Below are 24,618 nucleotides of genomic sequence, written 5' to 3' on the forward strand. Positions count from 1 at the left end.
CAGATGCAATATCCATATTTATACTTGTGAAGTAAACAAGGTGATTGCAACTTTTCATGTGGAGAACGATGGATTTATAGTTTTTCATCTTGAGGATTCAGCCAAATCACTTTTGATTTAAACGTATGCCCAAACTTAATGCGGTATTATTTATCATCATCACATTTCGTATAGCTGCTAAATTTGTTTGATAATCGCCGATCAGTGACATAAAAATGGCTTCTCTAGATTTTACTCAAAGAAGAGCAAATCGACAAGGATGGGATTCGAACCCATGCGTGCAGAGCACAATGGATTAGCAGTCCATCGCCTTACCCACTCGGCCACCTTATCACATGTTGGCATGATTTACAACTAATGTCAAAAATAAATGTATTCTTTAAATGCATCAACATTTTTATCGGAGTTTCTAGGAATTTGCCAGTAGGATTGGAAACTTGAGAAATAACGTACAGGACTATGGCGCCATGGCTTAGTTGGTAAAGCGCCTGTCTAGTAAACAGGAGATCCTGGGTTCAAATCCCAGTGGTGCCTCATCGAGATATTTTATGCAATGATTCTGCATGAGTGCATCACGGGTTAATAATCCAAGTAACTATCTGGTAATTGAGTTTGACTTCCATAGAAAAGTTAAGGAGACTTGTTTTTCCATCACAACATTAAATGCCCCTATGGGTGCCAAGTTCAAATCCTGTGCGCTATTTATTTCTAGAAATTGATCATGTATGTATTTGTTTTGTTTGGTAACATGAATGTATTCATTTCCCAATGCGACCTATTTTGAGATTTTCCAATTCAGATGCAATATCCATATTTATACTTGTGAAGTAAACAAGGTGATTGCAACTTTTCATGTGGAGAACGATGGATTTATAGTTTTTCACCTTGAGGATTCAGCCAAATCACTTTTGATTTAAACGTATGCCCAAACTTAATGCGGTATTATTTCTCATCATCACATTTCGTATAGCTGCTAAATTTGTTTGATAATCGCCGATCAGTGACATAAAAATGGCTTCTCTAGATTTTACTCAAAAAAGAGGAAATCGACAAGGATGGGATTCGAACCCATGCGTGCAGAGCACAATGGATTAGCAGTCCATCGCCTTAACCACTCGGCCACCTTATCACATGTTGGCATGATTTACAACTAATGTCAAAAATAAATGTATTCTTTAAATGCATCAACATTTTTATCGGAGTTTCTAGGAATTTGCCAGTAGGATTGGAAACTTGAGAATTAACGTACAGGAATATGGCGCCATGGCTTAGTTGGTAAAGTGCCTGTCTAGTAAACAGGAGATCCTGGGTTCAAATCCCAGTGGTGCCTCATCGAGATATTTTATGCAATGATTCTGCATGAGTGCATCACGGGTTAATAATCCAAGTAACTATCTGGTAATTGAGTTTGACTTCCATAGAAAAGTTAAGGAGACTTGTTTTTCCATCACAACATTAAATGCCCCTATGGGTGCCAAGTTCAAATCCTGTGCGCTATTTATTTCTAGAAATTGATCATGTATGTATTTGTTTTGTTTGGTAACATGAATGTATTCATTTCCCAATGCGACCTATTTTGAGATTTTCCAATTCAGATGCAATATCCATATTTATACTGGTGAAGTAAACAAGGTGATTGCAACTTTTCATGTGGAGAACGATGGATTTATAGTTTTTCACCTTGAGGATTCAGCCAAATCACTTTTGATTTAAACGTATGCCCAAACTTAATGCGGTATTATTTCTCATCATCACATTTCGTACAGCTGCTAAATTTGTTTGATAATCGCCGATCAGTGACATAAAAATGGCTTCTCTAGATTTTACTCAAAATAGAGCAAATCGACAAGGATGGGATTCGACCCCATGCATGCAGAGCACAATGGATTAGCAGTCCATCGCCTTAACCACTCGGCCACCTTATCACATGTTGCCATGATTCATTACTAATGTAAAAAATAAATGTATTCTTTTAATGCATCAACATTTTTATCGGAGATTCTATGAATTTGCCAGTAGGATTGGAAACTTGAGAAAACGCGAATAGGAATATGGCGCCATGGCTTAGTTGGTAAAGTGCCTGTCTAGTAAACAGGAGATCCTGGGTTCAAATCCCAATGGTGCCTCATTGATATATTTTATGCAATGATTCTGCATGAGTGCATCACGGGTTAATAATCCAAGCAACCATCTAGTAATTGAGTTTGACTTCGATAGAGAAGTTAAGGAGACTTGTTTTTTCCATCACAACATTAAATGCCCCTATGGGTGCCAAGTTCAAATCCTGTGCTTTATTTATTTTGAGAAATTGAAAATGTAAGAATTTGTTTTGTTTGGTAACATAATGTATACATTTCCCAATGCGACCGAATTTTGAGATTTTCCAATTCAGATGCAATATCCATATTTATACTTGTGAAGTAAACAAGGTGATTGTAAACTGTTCACGTGGAGAACGATGGATTTATAGTTTTTCACCTTCAGGAATCAGCCAAATCACCTCTGATTTAAACGTAAGACCAATTTTAATGCAGTATGTTTTCTCATCATCACATTTCGTACAGCTGCTCAATTTGTTTATACAATCGCCGATCTGTGACATAAAAATGGCTTTTCTAGATTTCTCTCTAAAACGAGGCAAATCGATACGGATGGGACTCGAACCCACGCGTGCAGAGCACAATGGATTAACAGTCCATCGCCTTAACCACTCGGACACCTTCTCACATGTTGCCATGATTCATAACTAATCTCAAAAATATATTCGTTCTAGGCATCACATTTCTTTATTGCATCAACATTTTTATCGGAGTTTCTATGAATTTGCCAGTAGGATTGGAAACTTGAGAAATAACGTACAGGAATATGGCGCCATGGCTTAGTTGGAAAAGCGCCTGTCTAGTAAACAGGAGATCCTGGGATTCAAATCCCAATGGTGCCTCATCGAGATATTTTATGCAATGATTCTGCATGAGTGCATCACGGGTTAATAATCCAAGCAACCATCTAGTAATTGAGTTTGACTTCGATAGAGAAGTTAAGGAGACTTGTTTTTTCCATCACAACATTAAATGCCCCTATGGGTGCCAAGTTCAAATCCTGTGCTTTATTTATTTTGAGAAATTGAAAATGTAAGAATTTGTTTTGTTTGGTAACATAATGTATACATTTCCCAATGCGACCTATTTTGAGATTTTCCAATTCAGATGCAATATCCATATTTATACTGGTGAAGTAAACAAGGTGATTGCAACTTTTCATGTGGAGAACGATGGATTTATAGTTTTTCACCTTGAGGATTCAGCCAAATCACTTTTGATTTAAACGTATGCCCAAACTTAATGCGGTATTATTTCTCATCATCACATTTCGTACAGCTGCTAAATTTGTTTGATAATCGCCGATCAGTGACATAAAAATGGCTTCTCTAGATTTTACTCAAAATAGAGCAAATCGACAAGGATGGGATTCGACCCCATGCATGCAGAGCACAATGGATTAGCAGTCCATCGCCTTAACCACTCGGCCACCTTATCACATGTTGCCATGATTCATTACTAATGTAAAAAATAAATGTATTCTTTTAATGCATCAACATTTTTATCGGAGATTCTATGAATTTGCCAGTAGGATTGGAAACTTGAGAAAACGCGAATAGGAATATGGCGCCATGGCTTAGTTGGTAAAGTGCCTGTCTAGTAAACAGGAGATCCTGGGTTCAAATCCCAATGGTGCCTCATTGATATATTTTATGCAATGATTCTGCATGAGTGCATCACGGGTTAATAATCCAAGCAACCATCTAGTAATTGAGTTTGACTTCGATAGAGAAGTTAAGGAGACTTGTTTTTTCCATCACAACATTAAATGCCCCTATGGGTGCCAAGTTCAAATCCTGTGCTTTATTTATTTTGAGAAATTGAAAATGTAAGAATTTGTTTTGTTTGGTAACATAATGTATACATTTCCCAATGCGACCGAATTTTGAGATTTTCCAATTCAGATGCAATATCCATATTTATACTTGTGAAGTAAACAAGGTGATTGTAAACTGTTCACGTGGAGAACGATGGATTTATAGTTTTTCACCTTCAGGAATCAGCCAAATCACCTCTGATTTAAACGTAAGACCAATTTTAATGCAGTATGTTTTCTCATCATCACATTTCGTACAGCTGCTCAATTTGTTTATACAATCGCCGATCTGTGACATAAAAATGGCTTTTCTAGATTTCTCTCTAAAACGAGGCAAATCGATACGGATGGGACTCGAACCCACGCGTGCAGAGCACAATGGATTAACAGTCCATCGCCTTAACCACTCGGACACCTTCTCACATGTTGCCATGATTCATAACTAATCTCAAAAATATATTCGTTCTAGGCATCACATTTCTTTATTGCATCAACATTTTTATCGGAGTTTCTATGAATTTGCCAGTAGGATTGGAAACTTGAGAAATAACGTACAGGAATATGGCGCCATGGCTTAGTTGGAAAAGCGCCTGTCTAGTAAACAGGAGATCCTGGGATTCAAATCCCAATGGTGCCTCATCGAGATATTTTATGCAATGATTCTGCATGAGTGCATCACGGGTTAATAATCCAAGCAACCATCTAGTAATTGAGTTTGACTTCGATAGAGAAGTTAAGGAGACTTGTTTTTTCCATCACAACATTAAATGCCCCTATGGGTGCCAAGTTCAAATCCTGTGCTTTATTTATTTTGAGAAATTGAAAATGTAAGAATTTGTTTTGTTTGGTAACATAATGTATACATTTCCCAATGCGACCGAATTTTGAGATTTTCCAATTCAGATGCAATATCCATATTTATACTTGTGAAGTAAACAAGGTGATTGCAACTTTTCATGTGGAGAACGATGGATTTATAGTTTTTCACCTTGAGGATTCAGCCACATCACCTCTGATTTAAACGTATGACCAATCTTAATGCGGTATTATTTCTCATCATCCCATTTCGTATAGCTGCTAAATTTGTTTGATAATCGCCGATCAGTGACATAAAAATGGCTTCTCTAGATTTTACTCAAAATAGAGCAAATCGACAAGAATGGGATTCGAACCCATGCGTGCAGAGCACAATGGATTAGCAGTCCATCGCCTTAACCACTCGGTCACCTTATCACATGTTGGCATGATTTACAACTAATGTCAAAAATAAATCTATTCTTTTAATGCATCAACATTTTTATCGGAGTTTCTAGGAATTTGCCAGTAGGATTGGAAACTTGAGAATTAACGTACAGGAATATGGCGCCATGGCTTAGTTGGTAAAGCGCCTGTCTAGTAAACAGGAGATCCTGGGTTCAAATCCCAGTGGTGCCTCATCGAGATATTTTATGCAATGATTCTGCATGAGTGCATCACGGGTTAATAATCCAAGTAAATATCTGGTAATTGAGTTTGACTTCCATAGAAAAGTTAAGGAGACTTGTTTTTCCATCACAACATTAAATGCCCCTATGGGTGCCAAGTTCAAATCCTGTGCGCTATTTATTTCTAGAAATTGATCATGTATGTATTTGTTTTGTTTGGTAACATGAATGTATTCATTTCCCAATGCGACCTATTTTGAGATTTTCCAATTCAGATGTAATATCCATATTTATACTTGTGAAGTAAACAAGGTGATTGCAACTATTCATGTGGAGAACGATGGATTTATATTTTTTCACCTTGAGGATTCAGCCAAATCACTTTTAATTTAAACGTATGCCCAAACTTAATGCGGTATTATTTCTCATCATCACATTTCGTACAGCTGCTAAATTTGTTTGATAATCGCCGATCAGTGACATAAAAATGGCTTCTCTAGATTTTACTCAAAATAGAGCAAATCGACAAGGATGGGATTCGAACCCATGCGTGCAGAGCACAATGGATTAGCAGTCCATCGCCTTAACCACTCGGCCACCTTATCACATGTTGCCATGATTCATTACTAATGTAAAAAATAAATGTATTCTTTTAATGCATCAACATTTTTATCGGAGATTCTATGAATTTGCCAGTAGGATTGGAAACTTGAGAAAACGCGAATAGGAATATGGCGCCATGGCTTAGTTGGTAAAGCGCCTGTCTAGTAAACAGGAGATCCTGGGTTCAAATCCCAATGGTGCCTCATTGATATATTTTATGCAATGATTCTACATGAGTGCATCACGGGTTAATAATCCAAGCAACCATCTAGTAATTGAGTTTGACTTCCATAGAAAAGTTAAGGAGACTTGTTTTTCCATCACAACATTAAATGCCCCTATGGGTGCCAAGTTCAAATCCTGTGCTTTATTTATTTTGAGAAATTGAAAATGTAAGAATTTGTTTTGTTTGGTAACATAATGTATACATTTCCCAATGCGACCGAATTTTGAGATTTTCCAATTCAGATGCAATATCCATATTTATACTTGTGAAGTAAACAAGGTGATTGTAAACTGTTCACGTGGAGAACGATGGATTTATAGTTTTTCACCTTCAGGAATCAGCCAAATCACCTCTGATTTAAACGTAAGACCAATTTTAATGCAGTATGTTTTCTCATCATCACATTTCGTACAGCTGCTCAATTTGTTTATACAATCGCCGATCTGTGACATAAAAATGGCTTTTCTAGATTTCTCTCTAAAACGAGGCAAATCGATACGGATGGGACTCGAACCCACGCGTGCAGAGCCCAATGGATTAACAGTCCATCGCCTTAACCACTCGGACACCTTCTCACATGTTGCCATGATTCATAACTAATCTCAAAAATATATTCGTTCTAGGCATCACATTTCTTTATTGCATCAACATTTTTATCGGAGTTTCTATGAATTTGCCAGTAGGATTGGAAACTTGAGAAATAACGTACAGGAATATGGCGCCATGGCTTAGTTGGAAAAGCGCCTGTCTAGTAAACAGGATATCCTGGGTTCAAATCCCAGTGGTGCCTCCTTGATAAATTTTATGCAATGATTCTGCATGAGTGCATCACGGGTTAATAATCCAAGTTACTATCTGGTAATTGAGTTTCACTTCTATAGAGAAGTTAAAGATACTTATTTTTCCATCACAACATTAAATGCCCCTATGGGTGCCAATTTCAAATCCTGTGCTTTATTTATTTTTAGAAATTGAAATTGTAAGTATTTGTTTTGTTTGGTAACATAAATGTATCCATTTCCCAATGCGACCGTATTTTGAGATTTTCCAATTCAGATGCAATATCCATATTCATACTTGTGAAGTAAACAACGTGATTGTAAACTATTCATGTGGAGAACGATGGATTTATAGTTTTTCACCTTGAGGATTCAGCCAAATTACTTCTGATTTAAACGTATGAAATAAACTTAATGCGGTATTATTTCTCATCATCACATTTCGTATAGCTGCTAAATTTGTTTGATAATCGCCGATCAGTGACGTAAAAATGGCTTCTCTAGATTTCACTCGAAAAAGAGCAAATCGACAAGGATGGGATTCGAACCCATGCGTGCAGAGCACAATGGATTAGCAGTCCATCGCCTTAACCACTCGGCCACCTTATCACATGTTGCCATGGTTCATAACTAATGTCAAAAACAAATATATTCCTTTAATGCGGCAACATTTTTATCGGAGTTTCTATGAATTTGCCAGTAGGATTGGAACCTTGAGAAATAACGTACAGGAATACGGCGCCATGGCCTAGTTGGTAAAGTGCCTGTCTAGTAAACAGGAGATCCTGGGTTCAAATCCCAACGGTGCCTCATTGAGGTATTTTACGCTCGAATTCTGCATGAGTGCATCACGGGTTAATACTCCAAGTAACTATCTGGTAATTGAGTTTGCCTTCTATAGAGAAGTTAAGGATACTTGTTTTTCCATTACAACATTAAATGCCCCTATGGGTGCCAAGTTCAAATCCTGTGCTTTATTTATTTTTAGAAATTGATCATGTATGTATTTGTTTTGTTTGGTAACATAAATGTATTCATTTCCCAATGCGACCGTATGTTGAGATTTTCCAATTCAGATGCAATATCAATATTTATACTTGTGAAGTAAATAATGTGATTGCAACTATTCATGTGGAGAACGATGGAATTATAGTTTTTCACCTTCAGGATTCAGCCAAATAACTTCTCATTTAAACGTATGACCAATCCTAATGCGGTATTATTTCTCATCATCACATATCGTATAGCTGCTAAATTTGTTAAATAATCGCCGAATAGTGACATAAAAATGGCATCTCTAGATTTCACTCTAAAAAGAGAAAATCGACAAGAGATTCGAACCCATGCATGCAGATCACAATGGATTAGCAGTCCATCGCCTGAACCTCGCGGCCACCTTATCACATGGTGCCGTGATTCGTAACTAATCTAAAAAATAGATTCGTTCTAGGCATCACATTTCTTTAATGCATCAACATTTTTATCTGAGTTTCGATGAATTTGCCAGTAGGATTGGAAACTTGAGAAAAAGCAAAAAAGAATATGTTGCCATGGCTTAGTTGGTAAAGCGCCTGTCTAGTAAACAGGATATCCTGGGTTCAAATGCCAGTGGTGCCTCCTTGATAAATTTTATGCAATGATTCTGCATGAGTGCATCACGGGTTAATAATCCAAGTTACTATCTGGTAATTAAGTTTGACTTCTATAGAGAAGTTAAAGATACTTATTTTTCTATCACAACATTAAATGCCCCTATGGGTGCCAATTTCAAATCCTGTGCTTTATTTATTTTTAGAAATTGAAATTGTAAGTATTTGTTTTGTTTGGTAACATAAATGCATCCATTTCCCAATGCGACCGTTTTTTGAGATTTTCCAATTCAGATGCAATATCCATATTCATACTTGTGAAGTAAACAACGTGATTGTAAACTATTCATGTGGAGAACGATGGATTTATTGTTTTTCACCTTGAGGATTCAGCCAAATTACTTCTGATTTAAACGTATGACCAAACTTAATGCGGTATTATTTCTCATCATCACATTTCGTATAGCTGCTAAATTTGTTGCCCTGAGGGCTCCGGAGCCGTATGTGGCTCATTAAGGAACTCCTTCGTGACGTTATTTTTTAAAGGACCACCGTCTCGTACTCGCGTTGCATTGCGGCTCTTGAAATATGGGGCGGTGGGAGAGGCGGGGGGGTGGGGTTACAGAGAAAAAGGAGCGGGAAACTTGAAGGGAAAGTGAAGAACGGTTGGATGAAGAGAGAAGGATGATTGGTGAGTGGAGATAGGGGGCAGGAGCAGGTGGGGTTAAGAAAGGGGATCAAGGTGAGAGGGGGAGCTCTGAGTGCAGTCTGCTGGCGTGTGTATTACCTACCGTGCTACCTGCTGTGGGGAGCGGTGGTGCAGCGGTTAGCGCTACGCTGCGCTATGAACCCGGCGACACGGGTTCGATTCCCGCTCACGGCCAACACCAGTGACGATTATCTGAACCGGTCCCGGGCCTCCCCTAGGTCGACTCAGCCTCAAATGAGTACCTGGTGCGGTGTGTAAACATTGCCACTAGGGAGACAAAGGCGGTCGGGCGTGGTACTGGCCACCCACCCCCTCGTGTACCGTTCCGGCCTTCATAGGTGCTCGCTAACAGCACTTGCCCCTAGGGTCTATTAAGGCTATATGGGGGATCTTTGATCTTTGTTACCTGCTGTGGGGAGCGGTAGCACAGTGGGTTAGTGCGCTGTGCTATGAGGCCCGGCCACCCGAGTTTTATTCCCGCTCATGGCTAACTACCAGTGACGTTTATCTGAACCAGTCCTGGGCCTCCCCTGGTACCTGGCGCAGTGTGTAAAAACATCGCCACCCACCCGCTCGTGTGCCGTGCCGGCCTTCATAGGTGCTCGTTAACAGCAATTGCCCCAAAAGTCTGTTAAGGCTACACGGGGGGGGGGGGGGTCTTCGTCTTTGTTACCTGCTGTGTTATCTGTGGGTCACGAATAAAGATGCCGTTGTTGAGCACTGCGTGAGCCGAGTCTCCTTGTCCGGAAGTGCTTGTGTCCTTTGGATGGCCTATTAATGGCATTATAGTTTATCTCAGTGTGCTTCTGAAGTGATTCAATCACAACCGAAAATACTCACCCGACGTTATGGACACAGCGTGCATGGCACGGACAGTCAGCAAAGTAAAACAGAGCCGTCTGAGTGGTACCTAACGGGCTTCAAAGGGGGATTGGTTGGAGGCAGGGAATCGAAGGGATTGGAGGTAGAAACACAACATGGAAAGAGCGGGAAACGAAGGATGATTGATAGGGTAGGACGGTTGGAATCCGTTAGGGAAAGCGGAAGGTCAAGGAACCTTCGGGAAAGGGGCTTGAGGGATAAATTATCCTTATGGCGGGACCCCAGGGTACCAAATAATACAAAATGGCCGAGGCAATTAAATATTTTATTTCTGGGACACTATTTTTTCCAGGGGTGTTACTTAACTCCGCGACTGGGGTACCAATCAATCCGACATCAGTGCTACTCCGCGATGTCGAAACGCAGCGAGGAGGATTGCGCTGAAACCCTGAACGCTCGTACGCACCGTGGTGGTGCATCGTGTACAGCTCGTCGAGATGAGTCGATTGCCGCATCGCCGACCATCAACAGACTAAAAACGACTGCATCACGGACATCATGCGAGAGCCGGGGAACTGTAGTACCCCGGGGTACCGCCATAAGGTTCATATAAGCGAGAGAGAGAGAGAGTTCGGGACCCTTGGAGAAAAGGGAATCTTTGAAGACCGCAGTCATGTGCTGGAAGAAATAAAGACTCCTATCATTGAGGAATACTGTGTCGGATGTAACTACACTTTTACAAAAAACACTTGTCCTGACAGTGCTACAGTGGATATAATGCTGCGCTATGAACCCAGTGACCCACGTTCAATTCTCGATCACAGCTAACATCAGTGGCGAGTAATATCCGAACTGGTCCTTCCCTCCTCTATCTCACCAGCCTGTTATGTATATTGAACTTCTTTCGCACCGTTCATAGCCAACCGCGCTAATCAGAAGTGCGGATTATAATGTTAATCCGTTTACCACGTAGGCTTTCACGACCAATATCATCCATAATAGAGGTTTTTGGGTTAGATCATGTAAATATATAGATGTGTCATTAAGAGCGCAGAAGCGTGGTCAACACATCTACGCCTCTATATAAGTGTAGAGGTGCTAACTACTCACTGTTCAGTAACCTGCATTGCCACTAGGTATCAAAGGGGCAGTGCAGTGTTACCTCTGTGTGAATAACGGTTGGGGTCAGACGAGGTGAAGCAGATCGTAGCCACAGTTTGGTAAGAACCAATCAGACAGTTCCACGTGGGAATGTGGGATTGGTTAGACCTGGCCACAAACGGGTATAAGAAGGGTGAGCGCGCAGAGCGCGGGGAGTTCTCACGAAGACCGAAGCCCGGGCTGAAGATAGCCAGGACCCTGGACCCAGCCTTCCAGCCCTTCTGAGGGCTAAGGCTCGGCGTATCCAGTGGTCAAGACCTGCCGGGCCAGCGGTGGGTCAGATAGCCTCCCCTAGGTCCCAGCCGGAGGACTCTAGGATAGCGGTAGACGTGTGAGTAAGTCCCGCTAAGATAGGAGGCTGTACCTCCTTAGGTTAGCAAGAGACCTGTGTGTAGGTCCCGCTAAGTCCGGAGGCTGTACCTTCTTAGGGTATCGGGTGAGGGGACCGTATACCCCTCTGTGTGTTAAGGACTGTGTAAGAGAAGAATTACAATAAACAGAGTGTGCCTCATAAGAAGTTTATTCGTCATTATAAACACTACATAAGGAACGAAACAGGTTGACTTCTCCACAAATCTGGCTATCGCCTGATGAAGCTAGTTGTAATTACTGGCGAAACGTCGTACTCAGATTGTAAATGTTGTGGCTTGGCTCTTCAACACACCGGTGTGCTGTACTAGTGACGAATTGGCCACGTTATGTTTACATGACAACCCTTACTAGTTGGCAGTGTCGGGTGGTGGCAGGTTTAACAACACATTTATATATTTACGCGATCTAACCCAAAAAAAAACTCTATGATGGATAATGTTAATTATTTGTCCACATGCAGTTGAATAAATTAACATGTAATTAGAACTCGGGGTTCACATATGGTGTTCATTTAATTCGTTGTATCTGTAATGTCACGACGCCAAAAGCCGACTGACCTGTTGGATATTATCTTACTCCCAACGTGCAGCCGTTATCGGTAAAGTTACACAAATCTGGTCAGACACAGATCTACCGAATTATAAGGCGCAACGAAAACTTTTACTTTAAAATGCAAGGGGAGAGTGCGTCTTATAATTATCCGGGACGTGTAATTGTAATAGAGGCGTGAGCGCTCCAGCATTTGATTTCCGATTAAAGCCTCACCTCGGTAGCGTGACACGGCATTCGACCCATCACTGGCCGAGTCTTCCCCGGCGTGTAGGCTTTTGCTTTGGCTAAACCGTGGGGGTGTATGAAATAAAAAATAATCGCACGAATTAAATCCATACTTCACCGGACGGTGCTTGGGCATCGCGTTGAAGCCAAACGTCACGCGCAGCAATGCTTGTGAGACAGGTCAAGTGAGTGCCTCTTTGTGGGTAACATTGGCAATCTTGTGAAGAAATTGGTCCCTGCTATGAGAGAATGTGAATTTCCACCAATGGCTTAACTGGCTCAGAACCCTACACTCCCCATTTTGCCTTCATATCCCTCGCTAAAACCCCTCTTTACTTGCGCAGCGATTTTGTATTCTTACTGTCTGACTCGCCCCTACGTGACACCTGTGAGAGAGAAAAAAAACAGATTCATAGCTCATCGGATTCCTCCAGAATAAATAAAGATTCTGATTCTGACTTTAAAGACATTGCTCATTATAAGCTTAATTGTTCAAACAAATGCATTCCTGCTTGCCTATTGTGGCCGTGTCACCTGCTTAAAACACCCTCTGTGAGGAAGATTGTATAAAAAATTTAATAGTCTGTCCTCCGATAACGCGTGTTTTTAAAACGCGAATTGGATATAACGCGATTCAGTGAGCAGAACGACGTCGCGCGAGTCGGCTGTCGTGCAGCTGCCTCGGCGCAGCATCACACCAGGCGAGAAAGCTTTCTGCTGCAAGCTTCGAGATGCTCCCCACCCGTCTCAGTCTTTGTTCAGCCCGCATACGCGTCCCACATGTTATCGCGGACTGTGCTTTACCCCCTCCCCCCCCCCCCTTATTTATTATTTTTTATCGCACGATATTTCCAAAAAGCGGTGTTCTTCAGGAACGCAACTACCGCGTTATAGGGGAACAGACTTTATATATATATACCGTACAGTATACTGGATATTAAATTTTGATGTAAAGCTTTCGTGACTGCAGAGATTCATATTCTTGATTCTTTCGGTAAAGTCACGTAGAAGGGAAACAATAAAATAAAAAAATATATATGAAACAATAACATTATCACGATATTTCGACTGCAACACAAACAATCATCATTAGGTGTGAAAACCACAGCACCTGATGATGATTGCTTGTGTTGCAGTCGAAACGTCGTGAGAATTGTATTGTTTTATATTTTTGTTATTTTAATGTTTCCCTTCTACGTGACTTTACCGGAAGAACCAAGAATATACTGGATATGTTGAATGGATTTTATTTTGCTCACAGCCTGTCAGGTACCAGGCACTGGAGTAAATAGTCACGCCCAATATTATTTATTTTATCTGATGAGACATTGGGTCGCGTACAGAGATGCTTCTGAGACGGATCAAGTGAGTCCCTCTGTTTTGGTAACATTGGTCATTTTGTAGAGAAATTGGTCCCTGCTATTCGAGAATGTGAATTTCTACTGGCTCAGAATCTACTGCACAAGATTTGTTCTGGCATAGTGGAACTGATTTCTATGAGGCATCCACACTCCCCATTATGCCTTCATATCCCTCGCTAAAGCCCTCTTTAGTTACTCAGCGATTTTGTATTATTACTGTCTGACTCGCCCCTACCTGACATCTGTATAATTAAAAAAAACAGATTCATAGCCCATCGGATTCGTCCAGAATAAATATTCCGATTGATTATTTATTGGTGACAAAGGATAAGATGTAGTTTCCCCCCCACTTCATAAGTGATTTCCGATGCCAACGCAGCCTATGAAAATGTATTCAGTGTTTACACCACAGCCATCTGTTGGCTAGGAGAAAGGCCTTCTTGATTTTATTTTTTACAAACCTCTTGGATTCTCAAATAACAATAAAGGAAGATAAGTTGCATTTTGATACCAGTTAAATCAATAGCTATGTGAAAGGCTGTATTGTTAACAATGCAAAAAATTGTGGTCTCTCTTTTATGTATTTGTTCAGTAGCAGAAGACCCAAGGTCACACTCATTCTGCATCATTGATAAATTTCTTAACTTCTCTCCTTCGCCCCTTGCTGTTACCCCCGGTGGCTTTGTATTTTCCTCGTTTGCGTTATTTCGCAAGGCGTTTGGAGATGCCACCATGGCAGTTTGGCGGATAAATAAAATAAAAACAAAAAAAATCCTCATTCGTCACGATGCACCAACTTCTCGAACCAACGCATCAAGGCCGCGTGTCACGGTGACAGGAAAGTCTGCTCCCTTTTTGGACGAAGTTAAACTGCACACCCGTGGCGTGCGTTTAGCTACAGCTTGTCATGCTGACACTTATGATCTGTGACAACTGAAGCCCCCAACTGCTGTTCCTGGCCTCCCGCATGGGAAACACGCGGTGACGGTGTTGCACAACGGATTCTCTTGTTTGTGGAGACCATATCATGCTGGCTGTATGGGCGTATATGCCGCACAAGCCGTGTGATTTCATCACCATCTGCTTCACCCGGAGAATCCAAGTTTCATCTGGTTTTCTTTTTTACTATTCTCAACTCAACGGCTGACCTTACCTGCACTCGTCTCGCCAAAAACGTATTTTGTCCATCAAAAGGCACCGTGTTTTCTATTCCAAAGTCCATAAGAGATAAAGCTTGTATGACAGTCCTTTTATAATGGCAGGATATTTTAGGAAAACGCCGTTAAGATAAAGGTTTATTGCACGCAAGATTGGACAGCTGTATTTTACGTAGGACAGATAATGTCAGTTTTTTTAAAGAATAATAACACTATCGACACAAAAATGTCATGTAATCACCAGAAAAGCCTCACTGAGCCTTCAGACTTTTCCAAGAAGGTCCGGCATTGTAATGTGCTGGTCAATTCCATGAACGTGTGGTCTTTTGGCTTTGTGTGTATTTTCTTCCCCCCCACACCCCCCCCCCACCCCCCCATGTTGTTGCTTTCGAAATATGTTTGTAACCTAGGTTACTCCTGCACATGAGACTCTATCCCGGTGTCTTCCTTCTCACGCAGTTTAAATAAAAAAAAAGCTTAATAAACGTTAAAGTTGGCATGTCGCAGGAAACAGAGGATCTGGAAGAATCCCCGCACCAACGAGCGGATATGAAACCTACGCACGTCTTCTGGGCCACCTTGCAGCAAGCACATACATCTGAAATTGCGTTAAATACTGCCTGTGTTGTTTTGTTCATGTAGGATTGTAATCAACAATAGATAGTAAATTGCTCAAACTCACTCACAGAGAGCTCGCTGGCCACATACATCTTCTATAACCAATGGCACTTGTACACTAATTCATTAAGGGCCCCGCGGTGGCGAGATGGTAACTACCTCGCCTGGTATACATGTCGTGGGTTCGATTCTGACCCTGACGCCTGTATAAGCCCGGCTGTCGCCTGATGAAGCTAGTTGTAATTACTGGCGAAACGTCGTACTCAGCTTGTAGTCACTTTAAGATGTTCTTCTTGTTCGTGTTTTTGTATTTTTTTGTTTGTTGTGGTTGCACCCGATTCAAGAGCCGAATGGCTCACAGGGCTATACCAAAATAAATAAACTGAAGAAACTGAAGAAGAAATGTTGTGGATTTGCTCTGCAACACACCGGTGTGCTGTACTAGTAACGAATTGGCCACGTTCTGTTTACGTGACAAACCTTATTGATTGGCTGTGTCGGGTGATGGCAGGTTTAACGACACACTCATAGTTACGCGATCCAACCTAAAAAAAAACTATAATGTATATTTGGAGTTCATCCCGTGGTCGCGTGGATTTTTCTCCAAGTTCTCCGAATTTTCCCTCCACATTTAGAATCAGCATGCGTTGAGAGTATTTGGCTGATATAAATTTGCACACGATTGTCCACTTCGTTGGGTTATTATTTGTGACCAGGTAGCTTCTTTAAAAAAAGCTATATAGCTCAGTGGGCCTTGACCTGATAAAATACAAAAATAACATAGTTTAGTTTTAGTTCAATTATGGGTGTTACACTTTATTCCCCGAGTGGTGGACATAGGGGGGAGTGATAGGGGCAATTGCCCCCGCCCCCCTACCTCTGAAACCCCCCGAAATTTTTGTTTTGATATTTACTAGAGACAATGCATTGAATTCGTGTTTTCTACTTAATGTAAGGCCCGATTAAAAAATACGTGACATTTCGGGAGTGCCCTCCAACCCCCCCTCCCCCGCCTGCATGCCCCCACCCCCACCGAGTGGATGAATTGTCGCAATTCATGGTGACAGTTCGGTTCAAGATTCGATTCCATTTCAGCGGCCCGAAAGTTCCTGCAGAAGTCACGCGGACCCATTTCACACGACACACTCACGCATTTATACGAATTTTGTTTTAAAACATCGCCGCGCGTATTGTGAAGCTTCATAATCGCGACATATGAATAGATTAACAATACATTAATTATGAAAACATTCAATATAACTCCTCTGGTGAATATCAATAAAAATATCAACATTCCGAGGCTCAGTGTGGAGGGGAGAGGGCTCTTGGATTCACGGCTGTGTCCGGCATTGCATACTAAGCTGCCACGATGCGTGATTTTATACTGGTAGGAACGAAGTTGTAAACTGAGTGTACCAGCCTGCAATAGATTTATGTGTCCGTCCGTCCGTCCCCTTTCAATACTTTAACGAAGTGAAATCTCGTGCTGTTGGGTGTAACATCAGCAATAGACAGCGCAGAGACTTGATATGTCTTATTGCACCCAACATTTGGAAGTAACAATGTCATAAAATTGCGCAAAATTCCAATGTTCCTACCATCCCACCCTGCAGGGGACCTGTTTTCAAACCTCACCGGGCAACCTTTGCTCAGAATGTATAACCATTTATCCTCCAATAAACATTTATCTTCCGTTTGACCCCCCTCCACACCCGCGTCCATGCCGTTGGAGCTCTGGAGAGCAGCGATATTAGCGGGTAGCTTCGATCATTTACAGAAAAGGGTTGGGCTGGTGGCAGCAGGAGGCGAATATTCGAGACGTGCACAGCTCATTGTCGTTTACTTTCTCCCTAATTGCTGGTCGTAAATGGGGTGAATGGTCAGGTGCCTGCCACGATTTGAACTTGCGATGTCAACATTATTAACCCGTTAAATCACGTAGCTATATATATGTCACGCGTATAAAACTATACTCGGGCACAGGCACTGGGCGAACTGACGATGTTGTACGGAGGAATAGCAAAATATTACAGCGTTATGTTAGGTTTAGATATCCAGACAAGAGCTTTGGGACTGCAAGGATCCATACTCTTTGGTTCTATTTGGTAAAGTCACCTAAGTAAAAAAATAAAACAACAAAAATCACGACGTTTCGGCCAGAGCTTTGGGACATGTGGGACATGTGGAGTAACTCAGTGGACAGTTGACCACGAGACGTGTCCGTCGAATCCAGTTGGCCGCATTCGCATTGTGGAGTGTCCTCGAGTCTCGTCCATTTGTGCGTCCGTGTGACGTTGCCACGTGGTTCGTGACCTTCCCGCTGTCACTGGGGGCATGCGAAGATGGCAGCCTTCACGTGGGCCACTCGTTGTCAACACGGCGACTTAACCTTCGATCAAAGGCCTCCTTGGTTTCCAGAGCAACAACTTAAGGCACCGTGGGTGTGCAGCCTGGAGATCCAACCGTGGGGTCACCTACGAATCAAGAAAATAAAATTAAAACGTCTTCAAAGTAATGGGATTTATCTTGTTAAGATAATAATAATAACAGGAATTCCACAATGCTTTTGCAAGTGTGTTGGACTTGCTGATTTGGTGTTATCCAATTTGATATTATTATTGTCAGTGGATTTATTTCATAATAGTGCTGCTCTTAAAAACGGTGGGATTTTTATGAACAGTGTATTTTTTTTGTTCGAGCAAGACATGGGGCACCAAACCAATGATGATATAATGCATTAGCATAGCTTCAGGAAAATACCGTAGACCAATTCACGACTGGACGCTGAGCCGCATAGTAGCTGTTCGCCCGCCAGGATATCCAGGCGCGTGTGTTCAGTAGCGTCTACCAAGCATCCTGTGCCGGCGACGGTCAGATCATGGGTACCGTGCCCAATTGGCCTGCACCAGAGACGGCAGTTACATTTTATGGTCTTAGGTTGTCGCCTATCGCCGATATTGTCGATATTCTAAGCACTCACGGGCAATGGGACTCGCTCTCGCGTCCTCTCTGCGCGCAATAACTTTGTCGCTCACTTGGCAACCGCTCGCTCTTTCTCACGCTCGCCGGTTTTTACTCACGCACTTACGTTGAACTTCGTTCGCGCCGCACGGCGCCAAGGGGGCCGTCCATAAATGACGCCACGCGATTTTGGACGATTTTTGACCCCCCCCCACCCCCCTTCGTCACACGACGTCACAAAAAGTCAGACCCCCGCCCCTCAAATATGACGTCACAAAGCGCTGCACCCCCTCCCCCCCGCCCCAAAAAAATATAAAACATGCTCCAAATCGCTTTAAGCTATTGTCATTGTAGTGCGTATTTAATGTGGCGCTGCACTCTGATGTTGTAGGAGAAAACATTTATATATATAAAAAAAGTATATTTTATTAAGTAGAACGTGTTGTCTATATTTATTTAAAGTTGCGCATTTTGATGTGACGTCACATTTCTCAACCCCCCCCCCATCGTCACACATCGTCACAAATATCTGATCCCCCCCCCCCTCGCACCTTAGGTGCGTGACGTCATTTATTGACTGCGCCCAACCGTGCTAAATCGGAGGCGTGATGGGAAGGACAACGGGCTGACGGCATGTCCAGAACGCACCTTTGAACCCTCACGCTTCTCGTCTACAGCAGACACTCTACTCGACCTTGCGATGACCACGTGATCCTGCGGCACCTTGAGGTCTCGTCACGTGTCGACCACTGACAAACACCAACAAATTGTATTGCGCAATCGTGCAATACACCGTCACACGAGCGGAGGTCTTTCACGTCGGGCCTCGCGAGCAAACTTCCTGAGCAGGAATTCTGCTGATGTGTTGGCTGATCCGTTTTGAGTTTTATACTGAGTGTCTACTGCTGCTGCTGCTACTGCTGTGTCCTGTACAGCGCTTTGAGATCCTTGATTAATAGCGCTGTCCTCCAGACAGTCTCGTCCCCTTCACCTGATGAAGGCCGCTTGTGTTGTGGCCGAAACGTCGTGAGAATATTATTGTGTTATTTTATTTGATGAATTTATTCTTTTATTCGCATTCTACGTGACTTTACCGAAAGAACCAAAGAAGGTGAATCCTTGCAGTTACGAAAGCTTTAAATCGAAATTTAATAGCGCTTTATAAATGTCATTATAATACGTCAGCCCGTATGGGTTGTTAATGTGATTGGCCGAACATCTCAATGCAGGGCCCTTCCAGGAAAAGTCTGAAGACTCAACGACGCTTCTTTCCTCGATGGAATGAATGGAAAATTATAGAAGTCATTATTATTATGATTGGCAGAGGAATTATTTTAGAAAAGTGCTGCTTTAAGAACGGTGGGATTTTATCAACAGTTGTTTTTTTAATGGGATGGGGCAACAATCTAATGATGCCGCATTCAAGTTAGCATCAGGAAAATATCGTAGATAGATTCAAAACTGAATTATAATTTGATTCAAAACTGAAGATTGATTCAAAACTGAAAGTTTTTGAATCTGAAAGTTTTGAATCTGAAAGTTTTGAATCTATCTACCTCAAATCTCTCAAATTATAATTCTACACATTGCCTCGCATTCAATTAAATGATACAATTATATATATATTTTAAACAAATATTTCTGTCAATTTACTGCTGGATGAAGGCCTCGACAAGCTGTGTCGGTCACGGCGGGGAGGGGAGCGGGGGCAGTAGAGTTTGACCATACTTCACCACGCTCGTCAGTGCGATGTTGACACCGTAGATTTGAGAACTCGCAAGAAGCACGGTGACGCGACGCGTACGACGTCATGCCAGTGCCCGAATGATTTCGTCATCACGTCGAGTCTGTATTGTTGCGTTAAGTTCGTTATCCCCCCCCCCCCCCACACACACGCACACACCTTCGATTAGCACGCTTGGCTACGTACGGTGCAAAAGAAGTTCAGCATACGTACAGGCACACGTGCAGGTGCCGACATTGCACGTAAGGCAATGACCTCACCTGCCATCGCCACGTGCGCGGAGGCAGATCTGTCACCGGTGAAACGACGACAGCGAAGAGATTGGCAAGAGTCATCACGAGTCATCGTGTGTGGCTGTCGCCTTCCGACGTGCTGACATCGCCGAGCGAGAGGTTCCTTCGTGCGGAATGCGCTCACGCGTGGCTCTTCCAGCCGGGCTTGTGCCGCTCGCACTGGGGGTGGGTTACACAGCCGCGCGAACACAACACAAGCCTCCCAATGGATTATTGTCTTGCCACAAAGGAACCACGACACCTCGCTGACCTCGTCAAGGAGCACAAACCATCACGCAAAACTCCGGTCGTCCTCGCAGCAGCAGCGGCTTTTGATTGGCCATCTAACAAAGTCGGCGGTCGCCGCACCGCGCGCTTTCAGGTGCGCTTCTGCGGCCGTCTGGAACGCTCTTTCCTTCCGATAGTAGGAAATCACTGGGGCTGTGCGCTTTTAAATCTCGATTGAAAACTATTTTCTTTCGAACGGCCTTTTGTGCGTTCAGTTATGTTGTCCTTCTCCCCCGCACCTCCGATTAGTGGGGTTGGCTACGCACGCATGGGAAAAGATGTTCAACATACATACATTGTCACCATCATCATCGACGGCCATGCTCAACCCACTGCTGGATGAAGGCCTCCCCAAGCCCCCGGCCATCTCTGACGATCCCGCGATGTAACTGATCCACCTCGAACGCACCCGCACATCGGACGATTTCTCATCATCATCATCATCGTCATCATCGTCGTCGTCATCATCGTCATCGTCCTGAATAGCATCAGCGTCATTAGCATTCTTGCAAATGTAGTATCAGTCAGCCGAAGGATGGAATACGCCTCACTGGACGCAAACCCGCGGAGACGGAGCGATGCAATCAGCTGGCGTGCAGATGGATTGTTGCGTCACAGGGCCCGGGAGAGATGACGATAGCATGGTGGTGGGGCCTTCATCCAGCAGTGGAGTCATCGCGGTTGATGATGAGTGACGGTCAAATGTTTGGCTGTCAAGTAAATATAAACAAAAATTGCGCCAACTATTAAGTGAAGCTAAACAGAAATAGGTCATCATTTATACTTAATGTTCCGTTCAGAATTAGCTCATTATGTATTTCATTACAGCAAAGCTTTTAGGAGAAGATAATAACAATAATTACTATTATTACGACGACCCAAGACAGCTTCACTCAAGTGTCGCGGAGTTGTGCTCAGGAGGGCCATGCATTGAATTGAGATGTCTGCCCGATTCTATAAACTTTTGGAATGTGAAACAAAACCGGAATACCCAGAGAAACCCACGCATGCAACTGCGAAGGGGGGTATGTAACATGCCACACGGCTTCAAAAATCAGTGTCTGTGCCGCAAACTCCCGGTCAGCTCGCAGCTTAAGAAGATATTCCCGGGCGGGTCTCCGATACAAGCACGAACCAGACTCAGCCACCCGCTTAGCTTACTAGAGCTGACAAAAGGTGGAACGCACATCCAGGGCGATATGGTGACAGGCGAAACACTGCCCTCGACCAGCATTGTATTGTCAGGCGATATGGTGGAGCAGCCAAGGTGTGACTGCCGATTAGACAAAGCTTTAAAAAGTCTATCGTGCCTACAATACGCGTGCGTGTGTATGCGCGGTATGGTAGCAGTTAGCGCGCTGCGCTGCACCGAGTACGTAGCGCAGCGCGCTAACCGCAACCCGGCGACACGGGTTCGATTCTCGTTCATGGCCAACACCAGTGACGATAATCTTAACCGGTGCTGGGCCTCCCCTAAGTCGACTCAGCCTCAAATGACTACATGGTGTGATGTGTGAATGTCATGCACTGGGAAGACAAAGGTGGCCGGGCGTTGGGGTGGTGGTGGTGGGCCCCACCGCCTCCCCACGTGCACCGCGCCGATCTTCGTGGGTGCTCGCTAGCAAAACTTAGCGCAACAGCCTGCGCGGAATTTATGGGCGAGTGGGGGCGGGGGCAGAGGAGTGACACTCACAACAACGAGACGAGCGTTGGGCGGATAAAATACAGGAAGTTAGCACAGTGAGCAGCACAGTGAGCAGCACAGGTGCTGGATTTGTCAGTCATCTCGGTCAGCCAATTCATAAAACGTGGGTCTGTCACGTGACCTCCTGCCAGCAGCGACCCTTCCACACTTCTTCACGTGATAGCCTCAAGGTGCACCTAGCCTGGCACAAGCACCGTGGTGACATTGTTGTTGTTGTAAAAGGGTGTGTGGTTGGCACGGTGGCGAGATGTTAACTACCACGTCTGGTATACAGGAGTGCGTGGGTTCGATCCAGACCCTGACGCCTGCTGCTGTATATTTGGAGTTTGCGTGTCTCTCTCTCCCCTTGGTCGCGTTGATTTTTCTCCAGGGTCCTCCGGTTTTTCCCTCCACATTTAGAATCAACGTGCGTTTAGACTTATTTGCCTGCTATCAATTTCCACGTGATGACGATAAGCCATTTCGTCGATCTATCATTCGTGGTAGATAGGTCGCTTCTGAAAAAAAGAGCTACACAGGTCAGTTGGGGCCTTGCCTAGTGAAATAAAAGCAAATGTGTATAGCTTCAGTGTGTGTGCGCGCGCCTGTAATTGTGTGTGCACGTGCATGCATATGCTGGATATCGGTGTACATTCCTTGGTGACATTGATGCACGGGCCACGAACCATTATAGTAACTAAGCCAAGCGTTTGTAACTTGAGCAGTGAAAGGGGAACAGTAAGTCCATGGGCAGATTTATTGTCGTCATCTACTTAACAGCTTTTAGCATCCCGTGAGCATCCATTGGAATCAGATTGGTCACTTTGTCGGGCACACGGCAAGAAGGGCGGCAGAAGAAAACATCGATGTGATAATTTCACGTTAATTTATTTGCAGTGAGCTGAATGCCACAAACATAGCAAGCATATACCGGGGAATGAGTGAAGCAACGGCCGTCTGGAACGCTCTTCCTTCCGATGTTAGGAAGCCACTGGAGATACGCACTTTTAAATAATCTCGATTGAAAACGAATTTCTTTAGACGTGCTTTTTGTCTTTAGTTTATTGTCCTTCCCCCATGCACGTCCGATTAGCACGGTCGACTATGTACGGTGCAAAAGAAGTGCGTTGCCCGCCACGTACGTACGTACGTGGCGGGCAACGCACGTTGCCCGCCACGGGCAACGTGCGTTGCAACGCACACAAATGCCTCGAGGAAGGGGCACGGCGCACGATCGCGTCGCTGCGAGGCCACGCTTCTCGCCACTTCTAGCGACCACTGGCGCCACAGGACGTGCGCCCGGTCGGCGCTAACCACGCAGCGCTGGGATTACGACAATCGGATCGGAGGGTGTGCGCGCCTGGGACGGTGGCTTCCGCGTTCAGAGCCATCCAACATGCGATGCGAGTGCGAGGGGGGGGTGGCATCGATGGCGATGATTTACTGGAGGGCCGAGAGTGCCGATGATGGCCGCTGTTTTAACGCTTCACACATTCAACCGCAACACTCGGAAATGTTGAGGTGGGGTTCGTTTTTGAGCTGGTTTAGTCAAACAATAAAATGCGTTAAAGGTACAGCCCTGCACTTGCCTCCGCTAGAGCGAGCTCTAAAACTAAACCATTTATTTTACCAGCTAAGGTTCACTCAGCTATACGGCTGTTTTTTTTCAGAAGAGACCCGGCCACAAATCATAGCTCAACAAAGTGCATTATAACTATGTGGAAATTTATAGCAGCCAAATAATCTAAACGCATGTATGATTCTAAATGCGGAGGGGAAAACCCGGAGGTACCTGGAGAAAAATCAATGCGACCACGGCGAGAACATGCGAACTCCAAATATACAGGTGACACGGTTAAGATCGAACCCTGCATACCAGGCGAGGGAGTTAACATCTCGCCACCATGGCACCCAAAGAGCCCCCACGTAAGGGTATTTGGCCTACTCTTCAACGCTGGCCAAAAGTCTTGAAACAGGTGGAGGTAACCACACTTTACGATGCCGCACGCGACCTACCGATCGACAAATTTGTGGTGTGCTCATTTATACTGATTGGTGGACAAGGATGGTGGGATTTAACTGCCGCACCAGGAGATTAAACCAGAAACCCCTGGATTGCAAGTCCAGTGACCAAGCCATTACACCATCGCAGCATG

The 24,618-nt window shown here is 43.6% G+C and overlaps 2 protein-coding genes and 18 non-coding genes across 20 annotated transcripts in view; 12 read left to right on the forward strand and 8 right to left on the reverse strand.

Annotated features, from left to right (window-relative positions):
• Window positions 1–10,044, reverse strand: part of NUP88 (nucleoporin 88) — a 153,038-nt gene extending 142,994 nt beyond the window's left edge. The window contains exon 1 of the mRNA XM_076052102.1: window positions 9,919–10,044. Within this exon, the coding sequence (XP_075908217.1) occupies window positions 9,919–10,029 (111 nt within the window). The 5' untranslated portion in view covers window positions 10,030–10,044. The remainder of the gene's footprint in view (window positions 1–9,918) is intronic.
• COX4I1 (cytochrome c oxidase subunit 4I1) overlaps window positions 1–24,618 on the forward strand; it is a 293,476-nt gene that overhangs the window by 117,560 nt on the left and 151,298 nt on the right. The gene's annotated exons all lie outside the window — the stretch shown is intronic.
• On the reverse strand, window positions 252–333 carry TRNAS-GCU (transfer RNA serine (anticodon GCU)). The gene has a single exon. It is a non-coding gene; the product is annotated as a tRNA-Ser (tRNA).
• On the forward strand, window positions 462–534 carry TRNAT-AGU (transfer RNA threonine (anticodon AGU)). Its single transcript has one exon. It is a non-coding gene; the product is annotated as a tRNA-Thr (tRNA).
• On the reverse strand, window positions 1,048–1,129 carry TRNAS-GCU (transfer RNA serine (anticodon GCU)). Its single transcript has one exon. It is a non-coding gene; the product is annotated as a tRNA-Ser (tRNA).
• On the forward strand, window positions 1,258–1,330 carry TRNAT-AGU (transfer RNA threonine (anticodon AGU)). The gene has a single exon. It is a non-coding gene; the product is annotated as a tRNA-Thr (tRNA).
• TRNAS-GCU (transfer RNA serine (anticodon GCU)) lies at window positions 1,844–1,925 on the reverse strand. Its single transcript has one exon. It is a non-coding gene; the product is annotated as a tRNA-Ser (tRNA).
• TRNAT-AGU (transfer RNA threonine (anticodon AGU)) lies at window positions 2,054–2,126 on the forward strand. Its single transcript has one exon. It is a non-coding gene; the product is annotated as a tRNA-Thr (tRNA).
• TRNAT-AGU (transfer RNA threonine (anticodon AGU)) lies at window positions 2,868–2,941 on the forward strand. Its single transcript has one exon. It is a non-coding gene; the product is annotated as a tRNA-Thr (tRNA).
• Window positions 3,455–3,536, reverse strand: TRNAS-GCU (transfer RNA serine (anticodon GCU)). Its single transcript has one exon. It is a non-coding gene; the product is annotated as a tRNA-Ser (tRNA).
• Window positions 3,665–3,737, forward strand: TRNAT-AGU (transfer RNA threonine (anticodon AGU)). The gene has a single exon. It is a non-coding gene; the product is annotated as a tRNA-Thr (tRNA).
• On the forward strand, window positions 4,479–4,552 carry TRNAT-AGU (transfer RNA threonine (anticodon AGU)). Its single transcript has one exon. It is a non-coding gene; the product is annotated as a tRNA-Thr (tRNA).
• TRNAS-GCU (transfer RNA serine (anticodon GCU)) lies at window positions 5,067–5,148 on the reverse strand. The gene has a single exon. It is a non-coding gene; the product is annotated as a tRNA-Ser (tRNA).
• Window positions 5,277–5,349, forward strand: TRNAT-AGU (transfer RNA threonine (anticodon AGU)). The gene has a single exon. It is a non-coding gene; the product is annotated as a tRNA-Thr (tRNA).
• Window positions 5,863–5,944, reverse strand: TRNAS-GCU (transfer RNA serine (anticodon GCU)). The gene has a single exon. It is a non-coding gene; the product is annotated as a tRNA-Ser (tRNA).
• On the forward strand, window positions 6,073–6,145 carry TRNAT-AGU (transfer RNA threonine (anticodon AGU)). Its single transcript has one exon. It is a non-coding gene; the product is annotated as a tRNA-Thr (tRNA).
• TRNAT-AGU (transfer RNA threonine (anticodon AGU)) lies at window positions 6,886–6,958 on the forward strand. Its single transcript has one exon. It is a non-coding gene; the product is annotated as a tRNA-Thr (tRNA).
• TRNAS-GCU (transfer RNA serine (anticodon GCU)) lies at window positions 7,475–7,556 on the reverse strand. The gene has a single exon. It is a non-coding gene; the product is annotated as a tRNA-Ser (tRNA).
• On the forward strand, window positions 7,685–7,757 carry TRNAT-AGU (transfer RNA threonine (anticodon AGU)). Its single transcript has one exon. It is a non-coding gene; the product is annotated as a tRNA-Thr (tRNA).
• TRNAT-AGU (transfer RNA threonine (anticodon AGU)) lies at window positions 8,492–8,564 on the forward strand. The gene has a single exon. It is a non-coding gene; the product is annotated as a tRNA-Thr (tRNA).

Source organism: Petromyzon marinus, chromosome 54, assembly GCF_048934315.1.
Source record: "Petromyzon marinus isolate PM22_M1 ecotype Great Lakes invasive population chromosome 54, UKy_Petmar_22M1.pri1.0, whole genome shotgun sequence".
NCBI classification, from domain to species: domain Eukaryota; kingdom Metazoa; phylum Chordata; class Hyperoartia; order Petromyzontiformes; family Petromyzontidae; genus Petromyzon; species Petromyzon marinus.